Genomic DNA, 24,377 nt, shown 5'->3' on the forward strand with positions numbered 1-24,377 from the left:
TGGCCATCCTGTTCTCTGGGGTTGGGTGCTCACAGCTCTGGTCTGGTTTGGTGGTGGGGGTCATCTTGTTTCCTGGGGTGGCGTGGTCAGTGGATGGTTTTGGTGCCCCACCCACGCCCTCATTCCTGGGAGAGATCCACTCATGGCTTGTCAATTCCCCCAGAGAATTGACCTTGACTGAGAGAGCGCCATCAACCCTTCCCCACCAGCCCTCCTGCTTGGGATAGCCTGAAACCAATGACTGACAGCTATGGGAGCTCCAAATTCTGATGCTCTTTACTCCGGGGGACAATTGTGTGATGGGATTTATGATCCAAAGGTTCCCTCATGCAATGGGGCTCAGGCCAAGACTGAGTTTCCCAGAACACAGAATACCCAGAATTCCCAGAATGCTCTGCACAGCTCCACCCTCTCCCTATCCTGCTGCCTTTGTTCTTCCTTACCCACACACAAACTCCTGCCACTGGCCCTGCTTCCAGGGACCCTGACCTAAGACGGGGGGAACTCTCTGATCTTGTCGCATAATCAGGGGTGGGCATAGAGGCTCTCCAAGGGTCATGGGGGACCTAGCCCCCCACAGATTCAGCTCATCCTGTGGACTTGGAAGTTCCCCTCTCCTCTCCAGGTCAAGGTTTCCTCACCTATAAAAACCATGTGCTGTGGTTCATGGGGTTGCAAAGAGTCAGACACGACTGAGTGACTGAACTGAACTGAAAAACCTTCAGACTGGGGGAAGGGATAGGGGTGGGCTGAACTGGGAGATGGACAAATATACACTACTAGGTATAACAGAGATAACTAGTGAGAATCTACTATGTACCACAGGAAACTCTGCTCACTGCTCTGTGGCGACCTAAATGGGAAGGAAATCCAAAAAGAGGGGCTGTATTAACATGTACACCTACAACTGATTTACTTTGCTCTACAGTAGAAGCTAACACAGCATTGTAAAGCAACTGTACTCCAATAAAAATTAAAGAAAAAAATATGGAACCAATCTTCCATGGATACCAAGGGATGGCTGTAAAAACTGTACCCCTAAGGATGTCTTGAATTCATTTAATTACGGTATCCTTATTATTTCGTTGTCCTAAATGTTCCTAGACTGCTTTTAAAATATGTTCTCAAAAAGAGTTAACTTAAAAACAACAAAAAATTTTCAGTTCAGTTCAGTCGCTCAATCGTTTCCGACTATTTGCAACCCCATGGAATGCAGCATGCCAGGCTTCCCTGTTCATCATCAATTCCCAGAAATTCCTCAAACTCATGTCCATCGAGTCAGTGATGCCATCCAACCATCTCATCCTCTGTCGTCCCCTTCTCCTGCCTTCAATCTTTCCCAGTATCAGGGTCTTTTCCAGTGAGTCAGTTCTTCACATCAGGTGGCCAAAATATTGTAGGCTGGATTAATTAAAACAACAACAAAGCACACAAACAAGGAAACACTTTGCTCAACTCCCTGGGCTAGGTGTGGTGGAGGATTCAGATTCGGATAAATGAGACATGGTCCCTTCTGTCAAGCGGCTCATAGACCATTTACTCATTTAACAAAGATTTGTTGAAGGCAGCTGGGGAGCTGGATAACTCAGCATCCTATGTGTAAAGGGCTCACAGACTGATGGGCAGTACTGCTGCTGCTGCCTCTAAGTCGCTTCAGTCGTGTCCGACTCTGTGCGACCCCACAGACGGCAGCCCACCAGGCTCCCCCGTCCCTGGGATTCTCCAGGCAAGAACACCGGAGTGGGTTGCCATTTCCTTCTCCAATGCATGATAGTGAAAAGTGAAAGTAAAGTCGCTCAGTTGTGTCCGACTCTTCGCGACCCCATGGACTGCAGCCCACCAGGCTGCTCCGTCCACGGGATTTTCCAGGCAAGAGTACTGGAGTGGGGTGCCATTGCCTTCTCTGGATGGGGAGAATGGACCCCTCCAATTTGGGGAGAGTGGCTGGAGTGCAGGTGAGGCTGGCACACGGAGGAGGTTAAGGCTGTCCCTGGGAGTTTGAGGAAGCATCCCAGATGAGGGAGGAAGGGCATTCCAGGCAGAGGGAACAGCATGTCTGAAGGCTGGAGGCACGACCCAGCGTGATGTGTCTGGTTGAGGATCCTCAAGCCCTTTGCTGTGTTATTGGTGTTACCAGGAGAAAGGGGGCTTCTCTGGTGGCTCAGATGGTGAAGAATCTGCTTGCTATGCTGGAGACCCGGGTTTGATCCCTGTGTCAGGAAGATCCCTTGGAGAAGGGAATTGCTACCCACTCCAGTATTCTTGCCTGGAGAATTCCATGGACAGAGGAGCCTGGTGGGCTACAGTGGAACCTGGTGGGCTACAGTTCATGGGATCACAAAGAGTTGGACACAACTGAGTGATTACCACTTTTACTTTTCAGGAGAAAGGAGGGGGTTGTTGTGAGGTTGGGGAAGTCAACAGGGCCTGGTGGAGGGCAATGGGGATGGTGGTCATAGTGGAAGGACTTTCACAGCCGGAGGAATGATGTCAGATTCGTACACAACCACTCTGTCCTTGTAGAGGAGGGCAGGGGGCGAGGCCCAGTGGGAGGGGTAAGGCTATGGGGTGGGAGAGGAGAGGCAGACTCGGGATATTTTTAGGAACTTAAATTTGCAGGATTTGGTTCTGCTCTGAGATGCGGGCCGTGAGGGGCTGGGAGGTGGGGAGGGGCGGAGGATGCCAGACCAGTTCCTGGCTCGGACAACTGGGGTGGGTGGCAGTGCTGTTCATGGTGGGGTGCTGGGGGGTGGTCGGGAGGAGAGCAGGTTTGGGGAAAGATGACATGGTCACCTTAGGTGTTGCTGAATGGGAGGGGCCTAGGGGTCTCCCAGAGGGTTGTCCCGTGACTCAAACTGGTGTGGGTGCTGGCTCTCGAGCTAGTCCAGCTGTTTCAGGAGCTGTCGAGGTCTGAGTGGTGTGTGTAGGGTGGAAGGATTGTGTATTCAGTAAAGAGAAGGAAAATCCCTCAGCCTTAAGGATCTGTGAGGAACCTATCAGCTTGGAGGTGCTCCATGGGTCCTGGCCCATGGGGATGGGCCTCTTAAACACGCAGGCAGACGCCCCCATCCAGGAATCCCTCTCACTGCTGTCCCACCCACGCCAGGCCTTCCCCCTCACCCTCCGAAGGTCTCATCCCTGGGTACCTGTGCTGGGCAGGGTTAGGGAGGCCAGGATCGGGAAGCCATGTGCACTTGGCTGAGGGGCATCAACTCATACTGGCACAGGGTCTCCTAGGATCTCTCCCCTCCTGCTTTGACCAGCTGGTTGCAGAGTCCAGAGACCACTGGATCAAGCTCTGGGTTTCCCACCACCTCCTGGGGGCATGCTCTGTGGGGTGTGTGGTGGGAGTGTGAGTGTGTGATGGGTAAACCTGGATCTGAGGTTCCAGGACTCAGGTGCCCACTGAGTGTCTTGGCCGCCTCTCCAAGGTCCATCGTGACCCCCTCTCCCCCACTTTCCTTCCCATCCCTCCCTGTCCCTGATCTGCAGAGTACTGAGAAAATCATATTTATTAAGGACTTGACATACCCTATCGCCACATACAAAAGTCCCCATCAGCTATCAACCTGCCGCCCCCAGGGCTCAGGACCCAGAGGCCAAACTGCTTCTTAGCATTGGTCCCCGGGTGGGTGTATGGAGCTCCACATCTGCCTTCCCCACCTGCCCTGTGGTGGCTTTCCGGAGCAGGCAGAGGCTCTGGTGGTCTCAGCTGCCGACCTCGCTGGTTATGGAAACCCACCTGCATCAACCGTGGTCATTTCAGCCTTCATTAGGACAGAGTTCCCATCTTGGGGGTGCTCCCCCGGGGAGAGGGGATATGGTGGACACGCCTCCGGCAGGTGAGGCCGGCGCCGAGACCCCCGGGGTCTGGGGCCAAGGATCTCCAGGCACCTCTTGCCCACCAGGTAGGAGACCTCACAGAGGTTGAGGAGGATGCAGAGGACGGCGGTGGCCACCATGAAGTAGGTGAAGAGCTTCTTCTCGGTGGGCCGGGAGATGTAGCAGTCCACGGTGTGGGGGCAGGGCGACTCGGAGCAGGCCACCACCCGCGGCATGTTGTAGTCCTCGTAGAGGCGGTGGAAGACGTAGAGGAAGCCCGCGTCGACGGCCGCCTTGAAGACGAGGCTCAGCAGGTAGGTCCACCAGAGCCCGCCCCGCTTCTTGTCCGGGTTGTCGTACAAGCATGGGGCGTGGGGCCCGTGCTTCCGGCGGTGCTTCCGCTCCCGCTCCTGGCGGTAGGCCACGTGCATGACCACGAAGAGCGAGGGGCACGTGACCAGGATGAGCTGCAGGGCCCAGAGGCGCACGTGGGACACGGGGAAGAACTGGTCGTAGCAGACGTTGGGGCAGCCGGGCTGCTTGGTGTTGCAGACGAAGTCCTTCTGCTCGTCGTCCCACACCTCCTCCGCCGCCACCACGTAGACCAGCACGCGGAAGATGAAGACCACGGACAGCCAGATGCGGCCCAGCGCCGTGGAGTACTTGTTGACCCCGCTCAGCACATCCCGCAGGAACGCCCAGTTCATGCTGACCCGGCCTTGCTTCCCTGAGTGGACGATCTCGGCCCGGCGTCACAGGGCTGGAAGAACCTGGAAATGGGCACCTTCATTAAGGGTGTGACGGGCACATGATTTCACAACCACCGCGTTATCATGTCCGCACTGGCCGTGACTTGGTGGGGTAGGGATTGCCATCATCCTAGATTCAGAGGGAGGGAGCTAAAGCCCCGAGAGGCACCCGCCCAAGGCACATGGCTGGAAGTGGCAGAGCTGGTCTTAAGCTTCCATCTTCCAGTTACAAAATCAGGACATATTTTATTCTATAAAGTAACAGGTACACGTGAAGGGTAATCATCCTGTAATGATGTGCCTACCAAGCTTGCTGACTCCAACCTTCAGCTCTGTGGGTCACACAACTTCTAAAGAAACAGTACAAAAATGTGGGTTGGATGATCCACTGTTCGGTCAGCTGCCAGCCTGGATTGGGCAGGAGGGGAGGGATGTGTATCATTTTTTTTTTTTTTTCTGCCACACCATATAGCATGCAGAACTTCTCCAATCAGGGATTGAACCCATGCCCCCTGCAGTGGAAGCCTGGAGTCTTAACCTCTGGACCACCAGGGAAGTCTGAGGGACATGTATCTTTATTCTTCAACCTCCTCCAACTGAGCACCGGCCTGACCCAGGCCCTGTGCAGACCTCAGATGATATCTACCCTCATCTTCTCTCTGGCTCCAGGACATCCCCCACCTGACATTCCCTTCCAAAGCAAACAGGCTCTTTGGAATCACGGAGGCTTGGTATGATCCTGCCACCTCCTGTTTCGGCGCTGGGCCTGAGGGCTGACTGTCCTGACCCCAGTGAGTTCTCTGGAATTCTAACCATTCCAGTCTTTGGGAGGGACTGGGTAAGACCAGAGGCAAGATTCTGGCATGGTCCTCCCCCAACCATCTACCTTTGCTTTCAGGGACACCTTCCTTCTCCATCGGCTCGCTGGCTGTTTGCTGCCCACGTGGGCCACTGTGTCATTCAGGCCATGTCCTGCGTGCTCCATCCTCCACACCCCTCAGCTGGCGTGCCATCTTGTCTTACCTCTGCCTCTGGCCCCTCTCCTGCCCCTGACTCAGGTATCAGCCATCTTCAGACCTTGTGCCTTTGGGACATTTTCTAAGCACCCTCCTCCATCTGTCCTGGCAGAGTGCCTCACGGGTACTTAAATGGTCTATTTACCCTGATTCCCTAGGACTCAGTACTGAGCCTGGACCAGTGAACACACAATAGACATTTGTGTGTTCCTGTGTGTGCTCAACCCAATTGAAACCCCACTTCTTCCTCACCCCGCCTCTTACTTGCTGCTGCTGCTAAATCACTTCAATTGTGTCTGACTCTGTGCGACCCCATTGATGGCAGCCTACCAGGCTCCCCGTCCCTGGGATTCTCCAGGCAAGAATATTGGAGTGGGTTGCCATTTCCTTCTTCAATGCATGAAAGTGAAAAGCGAAAGTGAGGTCGCGCTCCTAGCGACCCCATGGACTGCAGCCTACCAGGCTCCTCCGTCCATGGTATTTTCCAGGCGAGAGTACTGGAGTGGGTTGTTATCTCATCTCTAGTCTCCTGTCTTCCCTCTTGTCTGGCAGGACAGTCCTTCCCCTTCCCTCGGGCTTCCCGTGAGTTTCTCCAGAGATCCTGTCTCCCCCGATGTCTCCCGAAGCCCAACTGACAGCCCTTGGTGCCCTGGGATCCTCAGCCCACCTGGCCTCTGCCTCCCAGCTCAGTCGTCTGCCGGATCTGGTCCTCACCTTGCGTGGTTCTAGCAGCCACTCTCCCGTCCCTGGGCTGGCGTGTCTGCCTGTCTGCCTGGGGACCTCCTGGAGGCAGCTTTTGTTCCTCACTCCCCTGCTGGGTGGGGCTTTCTGAACTAGTGAGCCAAACGGGAGTGACCGGGTGGGCAGGCAGGTGGGCGGACTTCCCGGGCACACGTTCAGAGCAAACACCTGTGCCTCTTCTCCGCTGGCCCACGCCTTCTCGGCAGCTCAGTGGGCATGGCTGGGTCTGGCTCGCCAAGCTGACAGGTATATGGGTGAAACTGCCTGAGCAGGTGCCGGAGCCTGGTATGTTCATGCTCGGGCCCAGGTCAGCACCAAGTGGCCTTTTTCCTGCCCCCCCCTCCCACGCTGTTGCCTAAATGTCCCCATCCTCTTGTCCCTAGGCCTCTCTCCTACCCTTTTCTCCGGAAGCCTGGTGCTGAGACCCTCAGCAGCTCGCATCTATGAAAAGGGGCAACCTTGATTCAGCCCAGGTTTGCACTGCCCCTCTTCCTGCTCCCTGCCTCTGGCAGGACGTATCTGAGTGCTGGTGAGACATGTGGGGGTGGGAGGGCCTACCCACCCTCCCACCCTCCGTTCCTCTCGATGAGGCACCGCTGCCCAGGTGGAGACAAGGAATGAAGGTTGTGGCATGAAATTCTCCAGCTGGCATGGGGCCAGGCACGGCCTCCCGGCCTACCCTCCAAGGGCCTGGGCTTCTGAGGAAGAGCCTGAGCTGGTGGGGGCTGCACAGGGGCCTTGGGCCTGAGGTAGGGGTTAATGTGCAGCCAGGGAGGGGCTCCTCTGTCTCATTTCCCACAAGCATTTATAGAGCACTTCCTAATACCAATGATTAACGTTTATGTGGCCTTTTACAGCCAGCTAACCTCGTCTGCAACTGTGAGCTCATCCTGCCTTGCAGCAATCCCACCAGCTCGATATTATTAACGCACTTTGGAGAGGAGCTGCAGTTGCTCTCCCAGAGTCCCAGTGGAACTTGGGTTCAAAGTCAAGTGTTAGGACTCAGAAGTCCATGAACTTTCCCCTGAGACACACGACTGCTTATTCACTGAGCTTCATTCTCTTTGCAGACAACCCATGGGCCTAAAACTGCACCTGGGGATAAAGGCTAGATTTGACCCAAGCAAGGAGCAAGACTCCCCAGGAGTGCTGGGGGGGTCCTCTTACCTGGCTAGATCAAGTGCAGCCCTGTGCAAGGGCCAAGAAATTGATGAAAGGAGTCGATAAGGCTCGCCAAGATTGAAGGAGCAAAGGTCACCTTGAATCAGTGAATGAATTGAATTTTATTAAGCCCTGACCATGAACCCCACACGTTGGAGGCATGTGCATGTATATTCTCTTATTAAACCCCTCCTCACAGCGACAGCCTGGTGCAGCAGGGCTCATCATCTCCATTGTATACAAAAGGAAACCGAGGTTCAGCTCCGGGCGGTCACTTGCCCAAGGCCACACAGCTGGTGCAGGTGGCAGGAGCTTGGGGAGAAATGATTTGAACCCAGGCCACCTGACTCTCCCTCTTGGCTGCCCCTACTCTCGGCTCAGCACCCCCACCCCCAAGGCTGCATGTTGGCTCCTGGGTCCTTCCAACCCAGGCCTGACCAGGCAGCCCCTCACACCATGGTTTTCTTCACGTGGTCCTGAGGGTGGTCTGGTAAGAGTGGAGGGGGAACATCTGAGCCCAGGAAGATGAGGTCGCCCGAGAGGAGGTCGCCGTGTTTGGAAGAAGCAGTGACCCAGTCCAGACGGTGGTCCAGGCTCTCAGACCGGGCTTTCCTGGCTGCCAGGCACTCTCGGCATCTCTTGCTCACCAGGTAGGCCAGCTCCACCAGGTTGAGGGCGATGCAGATGAGGGCTGTGATCACCATGAAGAGAGTGAAGATGTTCTTCTCCTCGGGCTTGGAGATGAAGCAGTCCACCACGTTGGGACATGGGTCCGCGTGGCACTTGACCACGCGGGGGAGGGTATACCTGGGGTAGATGGAGTGGAACACGTAGAGGAAAGTGGCATCCACGCCCGCCTTGAACACCAGGCTGCAGACGTATGTCCACCAGAGCCCTCCCCGCTTCTTGCTGGGGTCGAGGTAGAGACGCCCGCCGTCCTTCCCGATGGCCTCTTGGTACTTCTTCTCCCGGGCCTGGCGGTAGGCCACGTGCATGACCACGAGCAGTGAGGGGCACGTGACCAGGATGAGCTGCAGGGCCCAGAGGCGCACGTGGGACACGGGGAAGAACTCGTCGAAGCACACGTTGGAGCAGCCCGGCTGGCGAGTGTCGCAGTCGAAGTCCTTGTGGTCGTCGCTCCACACTCGCTCGGCCGTCACCAGGTACACCAGCACGCGGAAGATGAAGACCAGGGACAGCCAGATGCGCCCGAAGGCTGTGGAGTACTTGTTGGCCCCGCTCAGGAGCCCCTCGAAGATCCCCCAGTTCATGGCGGCCCCCGGCGTCGGCGGCTGCTGCGGAGAGAGGATGATGGTCATTTCCCAGGTTTAGAGAGCACTGCCTCTCCCTGCTTTATAGAACTGGGTCATCAGCTTTGATCCTCATGGCCATGGCAGAACTGGGCTCTATCCTCGTCGCCTTTACAGACGGGGGATCTAAGGTTCAGAGGGGTTATGCAGGGTCACACCTGGTCAGGTGCAGAGGTGGCCCTGGAGCACAGGTAATTCAGCCCAGCACCAACTCTGCCCCATAAAAGTGAGCGAAGCTGCCTGCTCCTCCCAGGGTTTAGGGGGTGGCTAATGCCGCCTTCCCTCTCTGTCTTTAACCCTGACCCTTCCTCCTCAGTGGTCCAGATTTTGGAATGACTTTTTTTTCCTTTCTGAGCACGGCTCTCTCCCCTTAGACAGCCTCCTCCCAAGGGGAACCTGTTCTGTGCCTTTTACTTGGCTTGGGAGATGGGGCTAAAGAGAAGGTTGGAACCTTGTCCCCACACTCCCATCTGGTCTAACATTAGAAATATCCAGACAGTTGTCCTGCTCATGTGTGGCTCATCTGAAGCAAGGCCAATGGCACACCAGTTGAAACAAAAAGGAGGGAACATTGATTCTCTTTGTATGTTAGGCTTCAAAGAGGAGCCTCGTGTTCTGTGCTTCCCAACCTGGCGTTCCGTGGAACCCTGCTCAGTGGCCTGGCAACAGAAGCAAAGAGAAGGATTCCATGTTTAAGAAAAGTAAGCAAGCACTGTTTTCAGTGCAAAGTTAAACAGGTCCCTTTGCTTGACCCTGTGAATACATTCACATGAATAAGGGGGACAGAATAGGTAGCACTGCATCATCTCTTCTGATCACAGAAACTTTTCTTTTTGTCATCTTGTGGGACAGCCTTGTCAAGACACCAAAATGAGAAATGCCACTCTGGTCAGTTCTACTGGCGAGTTTGTGAACACACAGGAATCTGATTTACCTCCAATTAGGCAACGTGACTATGGTTCAGAGTGAGGAGTGCCTGTGTGTGCTCTTGGAAACTCTGTCTGGTTCCTGGGGGGTCCACTGATGCATGCAGCATGGTCTTACCATCCTGGGCTCCCCAGAACCTGAGGGAGCCTGTCTGCACAGCCTCCTGCTTTAAGGGGTTTCTGCTGCCATTTCCAAGTCTGCTCCAGGTCAAATGTCACCATGCTGTCCTCCCCTCCTGTTATCTGAGCATTTGGCATGAATTAACACAGCAACTGTACAGAAGGGCACAGGTTTGTCCCCTTTGACAGATGAGGAAAGTGGAGCACAAAGTTCCTTTGCCCACAGTGACAGACGGTGAGCCGCAGAGCTGGGGTTTGAACCCAGGCAGGCTAGCTTCATGGCCCACACTCTGGGTCTGGGCCCCTTTCCTCAGGTTGTGGGAAGCCTCCCGTGTGCCCACTCCCTGCCCCAGCCCCACAGATCCCCAGGGAGGGAGGCGGGGTGACTGCCCCCGACCCTGTCTCTCTGCCATCCTGTCTCTACCACCTACAGCTTGAACGTGGGGCCCCTGCTCTGAGTCACCCACTGGTCTCTGCTCAGTCCTGCCTGAGGTGGGCGGAACCCCTGGCCGCTTCTCAGGCAGCATCCGAGGAGGCACCAGCCCGGGGGCTCCCTGCCCAGCCCAACCCAGAGCGGGGGCGGGGTTTCGCAGGCCCAGGCAGGGATGCCCCACCTGATCAGCTCCTGGCCCCCCTGTGAGCCCCTCTCTCGCCCCCGGCTCCCACCTCTGCTCACAGCTGAGGACAAAGGGGAAAACCCAGAGCAGGGGCGGGAGGGGCCCTTCCCTTCTGCACCGGCAGGATGGCCATGCGCCCCGGCCACTACCCCGACTCGCAGCCAGCAAAGTCGTCCCCAGGCTGGGTGTGCCTCTGGACACAGATGGCCTTTGGCCTTACCTGAGCGGCTACTCCTCAGGGCTCTCTGGGTGCCGGGTCCTGGCCGCCAGCACTCCAACTCGGCCGGCAGCCGGCACTCATGCCAGAACCAGGGAGGGTGTTTGGGGAAACCTAGGACCGAGCCTGCAGATTTCGGCAGGCAGCCTGGGTGTGGCGCGGGCAGGAGGAGGAGCAGCTGGGCGGGGAACTGCCTTTGGCTGGGCCCCAGCCTCCCAGGACTGCCTCTCATGAGGCCCAGGAAGCTTAGGGTTGCCCTCCTTTCAGGGCGCTGAGCCTAAAACTCCTGGCATCCTCTTGGGGACAACCACAGGTCCACTCTGACCCCCGGCTTGTCTTCCCATCCCTGGCCTTGTGTGGGAGGAGCCAAGGCCCGTCCTGTCCAGAAATCCCTTCTGATACTTCCTGGGACCCTGTGGGCTGCTCCAGACTTTCCTCCCTCTCCAGTTACTCCTCAGGGCCTTTCGTTCTCACGGCTTCAGTGACCTGTGGGACTGAGTCCCAAATTCTGTCTCCTGCCCACGTGCTCTTGCCTATCAATAGCCCCCACCTGACTGCCTTTCCCTCACCTTTCTCCTTGCCTGGCCTACTCTTGCAAGATTTCCCTGACTGTGCAGCCCCAGATGGCTTAGGGCCTCATCTCGGCCTAAGCTTTCCATGGCCCTGAGCTTTCACATTATCATCGGATGCCATCAAAATAGTTGATTTTATTTGAACTGGCTCCAGGTGGGATTCGCCTGTTGAATGAGCAAATCACTCCCCACCAGTGGACATTTTTAGGTGCTTGTTGTTAGCAAGATGCAACACAGATCAGCCCCAGACCCTCAGGAACTCACCCACTTGGCCTTAATTACCAGCTGATAAGTCCAGCACCAGCTGCACAGCCTCTCTCGACCGCACAGATGGCCGGGAACAGTCGCTAGGCCCAGGCTCCCATTGCTGCCAGAATCTAGTTCCGTCTTTGCACCCTGACACTGAGCTCATGAAGGGTTACACAGAAAGTCAACCTGTCCCCTACACACACAGCCCCATCTCTCCCCAAAATATGTACACGGAGCCCCTCCCCAACCCCTACGCAGCTGCCTGTCCTTCACCCTCCCCCCCTGGCCCCGAGGAGCTACTCCCTATCCCATTTTTTAAATGTAAGAATCATTCCTGAGATCTGGCTCTGTGCCAGGTGCTGTGTTTGGTGCTAGGTTACACGGATAAAGAGAGGATCAGGAGAGGTTGGCAGGGTCTCCCTACCTGGGTGTGGGCTAAGTCTCTTCAGTCGTGTCTGACTCTTTGTGACCCCCATGGACTGCAACCCATCAGGCTCTTCTGTCCACGGGATTCTCCAGGCAAGAACACGGGAGTGGGTTGCCACGCCCTTCTCCAGGGGATCTTCCCGACGCAGGGATTGAACAAAGGTCTTTTGTGTCTCCTGCGTTGGCAGGCGGGTTCTTTACCACTAGCGCCACCTGGCACACAGATGGGGGCCCAGAGACACAAGGATATAAGAATGGCCTTGAAGGTGAGCTCCAGCAGAAAGGACTCGGGGTGGACAAGTCCCGTCCAGAGCAGGTGCCTCCCTGTCTAATGGGACAGACAGACGAAGGAAGTGCCTGACGCCAGGCGACATCTGCATCTGGGTCTCACTCCCTTACACCTGGAGCTCAGACACCCCTACATGTGGGCCCACAGCACTGCATCTGGAATCTCACAGCCCTGGATTTGAATCTCACCTCTGGTACATTCAGGTCTGTTTCTCGGGTATACAATGAGACATCTTGTGCCCAAGAGGTGTGCCGTGTGAGGACGGTAAGTGCAGTGCAAGGCGGTGGCTCTGTGGCCTGAATCCGGCTTGGCCGCTGCATCTCCGTGCTGGGCGTCGGTTCCCTGTCTGTGCAGTGGACAGTAGCACCACCCACCTTGGAGGGTTGGCCCGAGGATTAGCCCAGCCAACAGAGGCACAGTGCCAGACAGTGCCCGGCGCAGAGGAGGCCCTTCCCACCACTGCCTCTGACGTGTGAACCACCTGCACACGCCTGGCCTGTGGTGGGTCCCCATATGGCGTCCTCTCCCTTTCCCTATTCCTCACCTCTTCTCCCTGAGATGAAGGAAGGCAGAGAAAGGATGGGAGGCAGATGACTCACCAGAGAAAATCATCATCCATGGGATGGATGATGTCTTGGGATAAAAAGACAAGACTTGGGTCAGGCAGTGACTGTTGGGGAGTGGGGAGGGTAGGCAGGGCGTACCCTGGAGGGTATCTCATTAGTGCCTGGATGCAGTTGGGTTAGCTTCTAAGATGCCCTTTATCAGCAGGTCACGTGGGCCTGAATTCAATGGACAATGTGTCCGAGAGCCACAAACACCACGGGTCCACAGCGAGCATGGCATATCCCACACTCACGCTCTCACACACAGGCCACAGGGCTACACACGTGTGGGGCAGTGCTGGACCCTGGATGCCTAGTATGCGGCCTGTTAGGTACCCTGTTAGGCCTCTGTTTACGTTTATGGAATGAATGGTGTGTGAAGCGCATGCACTCTGCAAAGGGAGACACACACAACTACCCTCCTCTGCATTCTTCCTCCAAGCTATTACCAAGTGCAGGAGAGAGGAGACACATGAAGAGATTGGGTGTGGCACTGTGAGCAGCGCTATGAGAGACATGTAACAGAGAGGGGAGTGTCAAGTTCTGCCAGAGGAAGACCCAGACGAGGTGACGTTTAAGCTGGGTCTTGAAGGATGTGCAGGAGTCCATCAAGAGGCGACAAGGAGGAAAGGCCTTTGAGGCAGAGGGCTTGGAGCCTGCAGTGAAAGATGATGGAAAAGCTTTGGAGAGTGGGTTGGAGGAGGGAGTGGTGGGTGTAAGGGGAGCTCAGAGAAAAAGCGAGCGAGCCGGGCAGTCAGGCAAGAAAAGGAAATTTATTACAGGGAAAGGAGAGGGTGACGAGCTCTTAAGGAGAACCAGCGTCCTCCCTTTCTTATACCCCACCCGTGAAAAGCTCTCTGAAAGGATGTCATGTAGCCAGAGGTATGAAATCTGGTGGTCTCGCAGCTTTGAGAAGATAGGCGCCAGCGAGATAACAGGATACCATTTGAGCAATTTGGTCAGTCTCACAGATCACTGTGATTTATTCTTTGTTTGCAAAGTTGACATAACAAGCCATCCTATTAATGAGACCCATGTGGGCCCTATCAATGGGGGAACTAAAAAGCAAGGATGTTCTGGACCAGGAAAGATCTGGAGCACTGTGCTAAGGGGTCTGCATTATCTCATGTGCAGAGGGAGGCCTCGGGGAAGGAAGGGGGCTACATGATCAGATTAATATGGTCAGTTCTCATTCTTTGTGGTAGTTATCTTCTGTAAGTCACCACAAACACTGAATTAGCAAATCCAGAGACTTTGCCAGTAGGGGAAATATAGGGTATGGTCCCTATGAGCCTCTGACCATTGACATTTTTATCAATTGATCAATATATAACCATGTTTTATGTGTGTTTCTCTTGAAAGATACCTTACTTATATACATTGTTGAATCATTAATGTTGAACTCACAGCCAGCAGCACTACAGCTCCCTCCTAAACAAAGCTCATCCTTCTATCCTTTTTTTTATTTTTGGCCTTGGCATGTGGGATTTTAGTTCCCCAGCCAGGGATTGAACCTGTGCCCCCCTGCAGTGGAAGCACAGCATCTTAACCACTGGACCCAAATATCCCCGAACAAAACTCATCTAACACTGGTATTTTTCTCCCCAAGGCCTGTCACAACCTTCCTGTGCTTGGGAATATCAGACAACACTTCAGTGCCACACCTGGGGGCTAGTTTAAACAGCAGAATCACCTTCCATAAGCGCAAAAATGTGAAAAAATATCAACCAATTGACCTCCCATGGGACGTTTGTTTACAGTATCAGCTGAAACTAGAAGACAAAGCATCTGCTTGTTCAACCTCAGTTGGGAACTTGCATGGCAGGTGACCCAAATGTTTCACTGCTCTGTGCCTGTCCACAGATGACAGCAAAAGCGTTACGAGTATTGATTTTGGGGTTAAACAAGTAAATTTTAGTGACTCGATGAACTCACCCATATGGAATCTGTAAACAATGATGCTTATATGTTTAGAAAGCTCCCTCTCTGCGAGAGAAGAGGCATGTGAGACCAGTTGAAAAAAACAGTTTACAGGAGGAGAGCAGGTTGTTGGAGGTGGGAAGAGGAAGATGATGGGGAGGTTCTTCCCGGATGTTCGGGATTAGTGAGTTCAGTGTTCCATGTGCTGGATGAGAGGGTGTGGAGGACGGTCACGTGGGCTGTTCATAGCCAGCACTGGCAGCAATAGCTGGGGAGGTACTTTGGGGGTTCCGAGCCCCAGGGAGGTGGTGGGAGCCACTGGGGTGGACCAGGTGACTTTGGGAGAATGGATGGAGTGAGAAGAGACGATGGTCCAGTCCACGTGACTGTCAGGAGCACTGACAGGAAGCAGGTCAGAAAGATGCTCTTGGAGGAGAAAGCACAGTCAGGGCAGACAGAGGAGGCAACCAGGGTCAGAGAGGCTGGTCCGGTCCCTAGGGATTTCTGCAGAGTGATGGGGACGGAAGCCAGAGAGCAGTGGGTGGGGAAAGTGCAGACTGCACATGTTCAGGAAGCTGGCAAGTGAGGGAGAAAGGTGGGGGGAATCAGGGCTGGAGAAGGGTTTGCTTCTCCTGGAAAGGTGGGAATAGACATGTCAAAGGAGCTGCTGCAGAGCCACTTGACCTGCAAATAGACCTACCCTCCTTTCCCCTCCCCACTCTGCTCTTTCTCAGTTCCCTGGCTCCTACTCTGCTCTCTGTGTCCCCCCAGTCCTTAGTCCAGGCATTCCAGACTCTGGTCATCACCTCTGACATGTTCTTCTGGCTTGGACTGACCCTTACCTCTTCTCCCAGTTAATGGGTGTGGGGTAGGTGAGAGCAGGAGTCTTTTCTGGGGACCAGTTATCCCCCCAGGCTCCCTTCTGAATGCACAGGCACCAGGACCTGATACCCCACCAGTTACCTATTAAAACTGCTATTCCTAACAGTGGGCATACTTTGGGTCCTGGATAACAAGCTAGGTTGGCCTGTGGGGCCAATGTGGTGTCTTTTCACTTTTCACTCAGGAGGTGGGGAGCTTGGGTGATGGGGTAATAATGTCAATTTCATCACTGGATGCCTCCTTGTGTCAAACGCTCTAAATGCATCAGGCGTATAACACTGCCCACTCTTCCCTCACCCCTCTCTAAGATGTTGCCCACTTGCAGCAGTCATCTTTGGAAAATGCAAAACATGGTAAAACAGGTCTTAAAACATTCCTGGTCTTTCAGAGTCTCTCCCCCCACCATTGTCTTGAAAATTGAATCTCTTATTTCAGGACTTCCATGGTGGTCCAGTGGTTACAAATCTGCCTGCCAAAACAGGGGACATGGCTTCAAGCCTGGCCTGGGGAGATCACATGTGGTGGGGCGACCAAATCTGTGCTCTGTAACTACTGAAGCCCAAATACTCTAGAGCCTGTACTCATGCAAAAAGAGAAGCCACAGAGATGAGAAGCCTGTGCAACACAACTAGAGAAAACCCTTGTGCAGCAACGAAGCACAACCAAAAATGAAAGGTGCAGTGACCCACTACAGACTGAGCCAGACCTGCCCGTGAGTGTTTGAGGGTCTCCTGTGGAGCCATGGGTCAGCTGTTGCCTGCTGCTGGGATAGGGGCGCCAGCAGCGGCAGTCTTGGGAGGCTGGCATAAGTCCTCTTGGAGGTTGCCAACAGCCCTACCACAGAGCCAGCAGGCATGAATCTGAGCAAACTCTGAGATAGTGAAGGACAGGGAATCCTGGTGTGCTGCAGTCCATGGGGTCGAAAAGAGTCTAAACAACAACAAAATAAGAGCTCATAGACCCTAGGATTGGGATGCTTCAGGCCAAACAACTAACAGGGAGGGGTTTTCCCCTTAGTAGTCCCTCCCATCAGGAAGATTGCCCAAGCCTCTTATTCTCATCTATCAGACAGAAGAAGCAAGAACTACAATCCACAGACTCCAGAATGAAAACTATAATCACAGAAAGCTAACCAAAATGATCACATGGATCACAGCCTTGTGCTGTGAAGCTATGAGCCATGCCATGCAGGGCCACCCAAGATGGACAGGTCACTGGAGAAATGATGGCAAATCACTCCAGTATTCTTGCCTTGAGAGTCCCATGAACAGTATGAAAAGGCAAAAAGATATGACACTGGAAGATGAACACCCCAGGTTGGTAGGTGTCCAATATGCTCCTGGGGAAGAACAGAGAAATAACTCCAGAAAGAATGAAGGGGCTGGGTCAAAGCACAGAGGATGTGCCTGGTGGTAAAAGTAAAGTCTGATGATGTAAAGAACAATATTGCATGGGTGCTAAGTCGCTTCAGTTATGTCCAACTCTTTGCAATCTATAGACTGTAACCCATCAGGACCCTCTGTCCATGAGATTCTCCAGGCAAGAACAGAGGAGTGGGTTGCCATGCCTTCCTCCAGGGGATCTTCCTGACCCAGGGATCGAACTTGCCTCTCCTGTGGTTTCTGTACTGTAGCCAGATTCCTTACCACTGAACCAACAGGTATGCCCAAATACCTTAAGTTTCTCTGTAAGAGGAAGCCAATATTCAGTAATTAATGTTTCAGTGTCTTATTTGGTAATGACCCAGCTATTCAATAAACTTCCCTCACTTAATTTGGTGTAACTCTAGAATTTCAAGTTACAAAAGTCTGGAGAGACTATTTTAGACAGATATTTCTAAAGCGTAATCATTCTTAACAGTTTATCTAAAAGCTTTCTCATTTACATTTTCTTTCCTTAGAAGTTTCTTTATACCAACCATCTCATCCTCTGTCGTCCCCTTCTCCTCCTGCCTTCAATCTTTCCCAGCAGCAGAGTCTTTTCCAATGAGTCAGTTCTTCCCATCAGGTGGTCAAAGTATTGGAGTTTCAGCTTCAGCATCAGTCCTTCCAATGAATATTCAAGGTTGATTTCCTTTAGGATGGACTGGTTGGATCTCCTTGCAGTCCAAGGGACTCTCAAGAGTCTTCTCCAGCACCACAGTTCAAAAGCATCACTTCTTTAGTGCTCAGCTTTCTTTATAGTTCAACTCTCACATCCATACATGACTACTGGAAAAACCATAGCTTTGACTGGATGGACCTTTGCTGGCAAAGTAATGTCTCTGCTTTTTCATATGCTGTCTATGTTGGTCATAGCTTTTCTTCCAAGCAGCAAGCATGTTTTAATTTTATGGCTGCAGTCACCATCTGCAGGGATTTTAGAGCCCCCCGTCCCCAAAATAAAGTCACTCCATTTCCATTGTTTCCCCATCTATTTGCCATGAAGTGATGGGGCCAGATGCCATGATCTTAGTTTTCTGAATGTTGAGTTAAGCCAATTTTTTCACTCTCCTCTTTCAGTTTCATCAAGAGGTTCTTTAGTTCTTCTTTGCTTTCTGCCATAAATGTGGTGTCAACTGCATATCTGAAGTTATTGATATTTCTCCCAGCAATCTTGATTCCAGTTTGTGCTTCATCCAGCTTGGCATTTCACATGATGTACTCTGCATGTAAGTTAAATAAGCAGGGTGACAATATACAGCCTTGATGTACTCCTTTCCCGATACGGAACAAGTCCGATGTTCCATGTCCAGTTCTAACTGTTGCTTCTTGATCTGCATACAGATTTCTCAGGAGTCAGGTCAGGTGGTCTGGTATTTCCATCTCTTGAAGAATTTTTCATGGTTTGTGGTGATCCACACAGTCAAAGGCTTTGGCATTATCAATAAAGCAGATGTTTTTCTGGAACTGTCTTGCTTTTTCAATGATACAGCAGATGTTGGCAATTTGATCTCTGGTTCCTCTGCCTTTTCTAAATCCAGCTTGAACATCTGGAAGTTTCTGGTTCACGTACTATTGAAGCCTGGCTTGGAGAATTTTGAGCATTACTTTGCTAGCATGTGAGATGAGTGCAATTGTGCGGTAGGTTGAACATTCTTTGGCATTGCCTTTCTTGGGGATTGGAATGAAAACTGACCTTTTCCAGTCCTGTGGCCATTGCTGAGTTTTCTAGATTTGCTGACATATTGAGTGCAGCACTTTCACAGCATCATCTTGAGCTATTTCAAATAGCTCAACTGGAATTCCATCACCTCCACTAGCTTTGTTCCTAGTGATGCTTCTTAAGGCCCACTTGACTTTGTATTCCAGGATGTCTGGCTCTAGGTGAGTGATCACACCATCATGGTTATCTGGGTCATGAAGATCTTTTTTGTATAGTTCTTCTTTCCCATTCTATTGTTTTCCTCTATTTCTTTTCATTGATCACTGAGGAAGGCTTTCTTACCTCTCCTTGCTATTCTTTGGAACTCTGCACTCAAATGGGCATATCTTTCCTTTTCTTCTTTGCCTTTAGCTTCTCTTGTTTTCTCAACTATTTGGAAGTCCTCCTCAGACAACCATTTTTGCCTTTTTGCATTTCTTTTTCTTGGGGATGATATTGATCACTGCCTCCTGTACAATGTCATGAACCTCTGTCCATAGTTCTTCAGCCACTCTGTGTATCAGATCTAATCCCTTGAATCTATTTCTCACTTCTACTGTATAATTGTAAGGGATTTGATTTAGGTCATACCTGAGTGGTCTAGTGGTTTTCCCTACTTTCTTCAATTTAGGTCTGAATTTGGCAATAAGGAGTTCATGATCTAATTCACAATCAGCTCCAGGTCGTGTTTTTGCTGACTGTATAGAGCTTCTCCATCTTTAGCTGCAAAGAATATAATCAACCTGATTATCGCCATCTGGTGATGTCCATGTGTAAAGTCTTCTCTTGTATTGTTGGAAGAGGGTGTTTGCTATGACCAGTTTGTTCTCTTGGCAAAACTCCGTTAGCCTTTGCCCTGCTTCGTTTTGCACTCCAAGGCCAAGTGTGCCTGTTATTCCCAGTATCGCCTGACTTCCTACTTTTGCATTCTAGTCTCCTATCATGAAAAGGGCATCTTTTTTGGGTGTTAGTTTCACTGATTCCAAAAATGTTGATGTTCACTCTTGCCATCTCCTGTTTGACCACTTCCATTTTGCTTTGATTCATGGACCTAGCATTCCAGGTTCCTATGCAATAGTGCTCTTTACAACATCGGACTTTGCTTCCATCACCAGTCGCATCCATGACTGGGTGTTGTTTTTGCTTTGGCTCTGTCTCTTCATTTTTCTGGAGTTATTTCTCCACTGTTCTCCAGTAGCATATTGGACACCTACCGACCTTGGGAGTTCATCTTTCAGTATCCTATCATTTAGCCTTTTCATACTGTTCATGGGGTTCTCAAGGCAAGAATACTGAAGTGGTTTGCCATTCCCTTCTCCAGTGGACCACGTTTTGTCAGAACTCTCCACCATGACCCGTCTGTCTTGGGTGGCCCTACATGGCATGACTCATAGTTTCATTGAGTTAGACGAGGCTATGGTCCATGTGATCAGTTTGGTTAGTTTTTGTGATTGTGGTTTTCATTCTGTCTGCCCTCTGATGGAGAAGGATTAGAGGCTTATGGAAGCTTCCTGATGGGAGAGACTGAGGGGTAAACTGGGTCTTGTTCTGATGGGCGGGGCCATGCTCAGTAAATTTTTAATGCAGTTTTCTGTTGATGGGTGGAGCTGTGTTCCCTCCCTGTTGTTTGACCTGAGGCCAAGCTATGGTGGAGGTAAGGAAGATAATGGCAACCCCCTTCAAAAACTAAGTGACTTCCTTCACTTGGCTAGCTGATGTGTTAGAAAGAGTGTATACTGAGGCTCAAAAACTAGTCTACCATCTTGGACTGATTTGCTTCTAACTCACCATTTCATGTCCTCAGGCTACCTCATTCCTTCAAAGTCTGTGCCCTGACCCTTCCCTCCTGTTTTATCCCCTGTTCCCCACCCACAGAGATTTTACTCCCATACTCTTATTGGAAGCAGAGGGGTGATGTCCATCTTATGTAACTGCTTCAAGGCTGAGTAGGGGTGTCGACTCTACCTGTCCCGGAGTAAAAATCTCCGGACTGTGATCTAGGGGCCCCAAGGGCAGGGCAGGTTCTTGCTTTTAGTCAGTATGGGCTAGAATCCTTGCATAGCCATCACCTTGATGAGGAGCTATTATAACTGCTTCTATGGCTTTCTGTGAATTGTTTTGATAATGAAGGGCTTCCCTGGTGGCTCAGATGGTAAAGAATCTGCCCGTGATGTTAGAGACCTGGGTGTGATTCCTGGGTTGGGAAGATCCCCTGGAGAAGGGAATGGCAACCCGCTTCAGTATTCTTGACTGGAGAACTCCATGGACAGATGAGCCTGGCAAGCTACAGGCCATGAGATCACAGAGTCAAACACGATTGAGTGATTAACACTTTCACTTGCCTTAATAATGAAACACTTTTTGTAACAGCATCAGAGTACAAAAAGGTATGGTTAAACATCTGATTAATTGATAAAGAAACCTGGTTACAGTAGCCAGAATTAATGATCACATTTAACATACAAAACAATTCTAGCTAAATGTTTCTCTTTAAGACAACTTGGGGGCCATCTAATGTATCCTAAAGCTGGCTGGAAACCAAAAGAACTTTAATTAAAAATTGATATTGGGAAGTTTGTCAAAAAATTTTAAAATACTTGGTTAAGATTATCAGTCACTGTGAGACAATACACAGTCCATAACCAAAGTAACCATAGATCTCAAAAGCGAATAATACAAATCACTTAAAGGCAAAGAAACTCACATCGTCTGTCATCAAAAGCCGTGTTTCAAGAATACTTGAGGGAGAAACCAAATCCAGTCTCGTTCTAGTCCATTTCTAACAAAAAATCTATTTATCCAACTAAACTTGGGACAATCTCCGAGAATCCTGATCATGCCTAATTCAATATCTTATTTCTTACATCTTCTACTGAAAACACATATCTTACTTTTCTTAAAAGTTTTTCTTTTTGTTTTTTTACATTGAGTTACTTTTCTTGTCAACAAATCTGTAAAAGAGGGAATAAGGTTTTATTTGACCTCTAGTACACCTGGGTACAACAATAATACTATACTTAACATTGATAACTCTAAGGACATTTCTATATTAATCAAACCAACAAGTTTAAGCCACCTTCAGTAGCAGATATCAATTCAGTACTGAATATTTCCCAGATCATGGGTCCTAAAACTTATCTTGGTCAATTTTCTATAGATTTAATTTTAAGTGCTTACTTTCAAGTCAATTAAAATAGTCTATTTACAAGATAACTTTTACATAAAGACTGAATGAAAAATCTCAATTTTTTCCCTTTTGAGTTCAGAAGGCTTTTCCCCGCTCCCCACTCTATTTTTTTTTCTCCTGAGGGCCTGGGCACAGGGAGAGAAATACCAATTGCTTTTCATGGGGGCATAGTTGAAGATCTCCTAGTCTTGAAAAAAAACCCAGAAGGGGTGGTGGCTGCAAGATGGAATAAATCTTACCCATAACAAGGCTGGTCAAGAGGGAAAATCCCAACCACCTTTTCACCACAGGCACAGCCTGAAGCAACAGGGAAGGATTTCACGGCATTGTCACATGTGAGCCCTGTCTTGTTACTAGTATTTACCAAAGTCATTGTAAGTACTGACACATACATCAACAAACAAACATTAATATCAAGTCTGATACTGAATATTTCCCAGTTCACATGAACCTGAAATCCTTTAGCTTAATTTCCCTTACACTTAGAATTGTTTGATTTTTAAGTGCCTACCTCCCAGTGGTAAAGAATCTGCCTGCCAATGCAGGAGACTCAAGAGACACGGGTTTGATCCCTGGGTCAGGAAGATCCCCTGGAGAAAGGAATGGCAACCCACTCCAGTATTCTTGCCTGGAAAATCCCATGGGCAGAGGAGCCTAATGGGCTACAGTCCATGGGGTCCCATATAATTGGACACAACTGAGCACCTGAGCATGCACGTACTTTTCTTTAAGTCAATTAAAGAGCTCATTTACAAATTAATCTCAGAAGCAATAACCAGAGACAAAGATACATACTGAGATATACATATATCCAAATAGACACAAGAGATCTCATAACTTTGTTTTCTAAACTTAGTCATGAATCAGATATCATAATATAAAACAATAGTTTATAAATAACAATTGGAATAAGAAAAAATTTTAAAGGCTTCTTCTCCTGTTTTTTTCTCTTCATTTTTAGGAATTAAAGATGGTTTAGATGAATGTCCCTGAGATCCATGGTCTCAAGGCACAAGGAGAGAAAAGTATCTTCTCCTAGTAGGGCAATTTCATAAAAATTTTAACCAATTTTCTCTGGAGTCTACAGAATATTGTGGCAACACAGTGAAAAAAAAATCATCTTTTTCTGTGGTCATAGTTTCACAGCCCAAATTTAGACCAGATAGTGCTCAAATTGGCCCTGATAACAAGAGCAGACTTGCCCCAGCAGGGACTTTTCCTCTGGGGAGGTGGGGTCTTGGTATGACGAGCCCCAGACTGTTAATTATAGGAGAAGAGTCCTGAAGCTAAGGGAACTTCAGTCTATTTTCTCATACTGTGGCAATAAAGATCTAATTGTAAGAGGGTCTTTTTAGGCCTTTTTTTTTGGCATTGGATCATAGCTATATGTCCATCTGTCATTTAAAATTTTTCCAAAGGGGTTCTCACGTTGCGGAGTGGGACCTTAGAGGAAGTGCTTCACGTTTTAGCTCAAGCAGCTTGTACCAGATGTCAGTGTGCGCAAACCAACCTACAGGCTCAAACCGAAGTAACCAAACCAAGCCAACCAAACCAAACCAAAACCTCACCAGCTGGAAGTCATACAAGAAATAAAATGGATGGCAAAGAGATACCCAGAAATCAAAAGCCAAATGGCACAAATGCCCCCATGTGACTTCCCAGACCTACTAGACATGCGACCTTGTCCAACGAGCACCTTACAAATGGAGCTGCCTTTCACAGGGAGAACTCCCCAAATTGGAATCAAAGTTCCCCCAAACAGGCAAGGCCAAAGAGGCCCTGGTGTGCACTCCAGGAGACTTACCAAATTGCTGGCGGGTATGTTGCGAGGTACCAAATACCCTCTTTCTGATCCTCCAAAAGTAATGTCTTCTCGGAGTGGACGTCTGGGCCAGTGCGGAGAAGAGAAAACGAAGGTGTCCTCAGGACAAAGAAAGCCTGGGCAGCTGCTAGAGCAACCTCTCCCCTATTCTCCACAGCAGCCTCGGGGTTCCGCTGCCAAGATGGTGGACGGGGTGTGATCAAGGCCCAGCCCTACAGCAGGGGAACCCTGACAATCTGACCTCAGAGAAATCCTCCAACCTTCTACTCCACCGGAGGAAGCTGGTGCGGAGAGAAATCCCCAAGCATCCAATCAAGCTGAGTGGCCCCGAGGGGCCGCCTGCCAATGATCAGATCCAGGACGAGCCTCCAGGTTTGTTGCCAAAATCTTGGCTTTCTGTGCATCCATGTCAAACAGAAACACAGAAGCAGAATTATGGAGAAGTAAAGAGTGGCTTTATTACTTTGCCAGGCAAAGGGAAACAGAGCAGGCTAGTACCTCAAGAACTGAGCCTGATGTTGTAAAGAACAATGTTGCATAGGAACCTGGAAAGTTAGATCCACGAATCAAGGTAAATTGGACATGGTCAAGCAGGAGATGGTAAGAGTGAACACTGACATTTT

At 50.7% G+C, this 24,377-nt stretch overlaps 2 protein-coding genes across 2 annotated transcripts; both read right to left on the minus strand.

Moving 5' to 3' along the window:
• Window positions 1-3,494: 3,494 nt before the first annotated feature.
• GJB4 (gap junction protein beta 4) lies at window positions 3,495-4,588 on the minus strand. Its single transcript, XM_020908684.2, has one exon. The coding sequence runs from the start codon at window positions 4,527-4,529 to the stop codon at window positions 3,729-3,731; it is 801 nt and encodes a 266-aa protein (XP_020764343.2). The 5' UTR covers window positions 4,530-4,588; the 3' UTR covers window positions 3,495-3,728.
• A 3,004-nt stretch (window positions 4,589-7,592) lies between these two features.
• Window positions 7,593-8,905, minus strand: GJB5 (gap junction protein beta 5). Its single transcript, XM_020908686.2, has one exon. The coding sequence runs from the start codon at window positions 8,806-8,808 to the stop codon at window positions 7,939-7,941; it is 870 nt and encodes a 289-aa protein (XP_020764345.2). The 5' UTR covers window positions 8,809-8,905; the 3' UTR covers window positions 7,593-7,938.
• Between the last annotated feature and the right edge of the window lie 15,472 nt (window positions 8,906-24,377).

Source organism: Odocoileus virginianus, chromosome 5 (assembly GCF_023699985.2).
Source record: "Odocoileus virginianus isolate 20LAN1187 ecotype Illinois chromosome 5, Ovbor_1.2, whole genome shotgun sequence".
NCBI lineage: Eukaryota > Metazoa > Chordata > Mammalia > Artiodactyla > Cervidae > Odocoileus > Odocoileus virginianus.

Excerpts from the sequence above, each read along its gene's own strand:
- GJB5 (XM_020908686.2), bottom strand. The coding sequence starts at position 8,808 with ATGACCATCATCCTCTCTCCGCAGCAGCCGCCGACGCCGGGGGCCGCC.
- GJB4 (XM_020908684.2), bottom strand. The coding sequence starts at position 4,529 with ATGAACTGGGCGTTCCTGCGGGATGTGCTGAGCGGGGTCAACAAGTAC.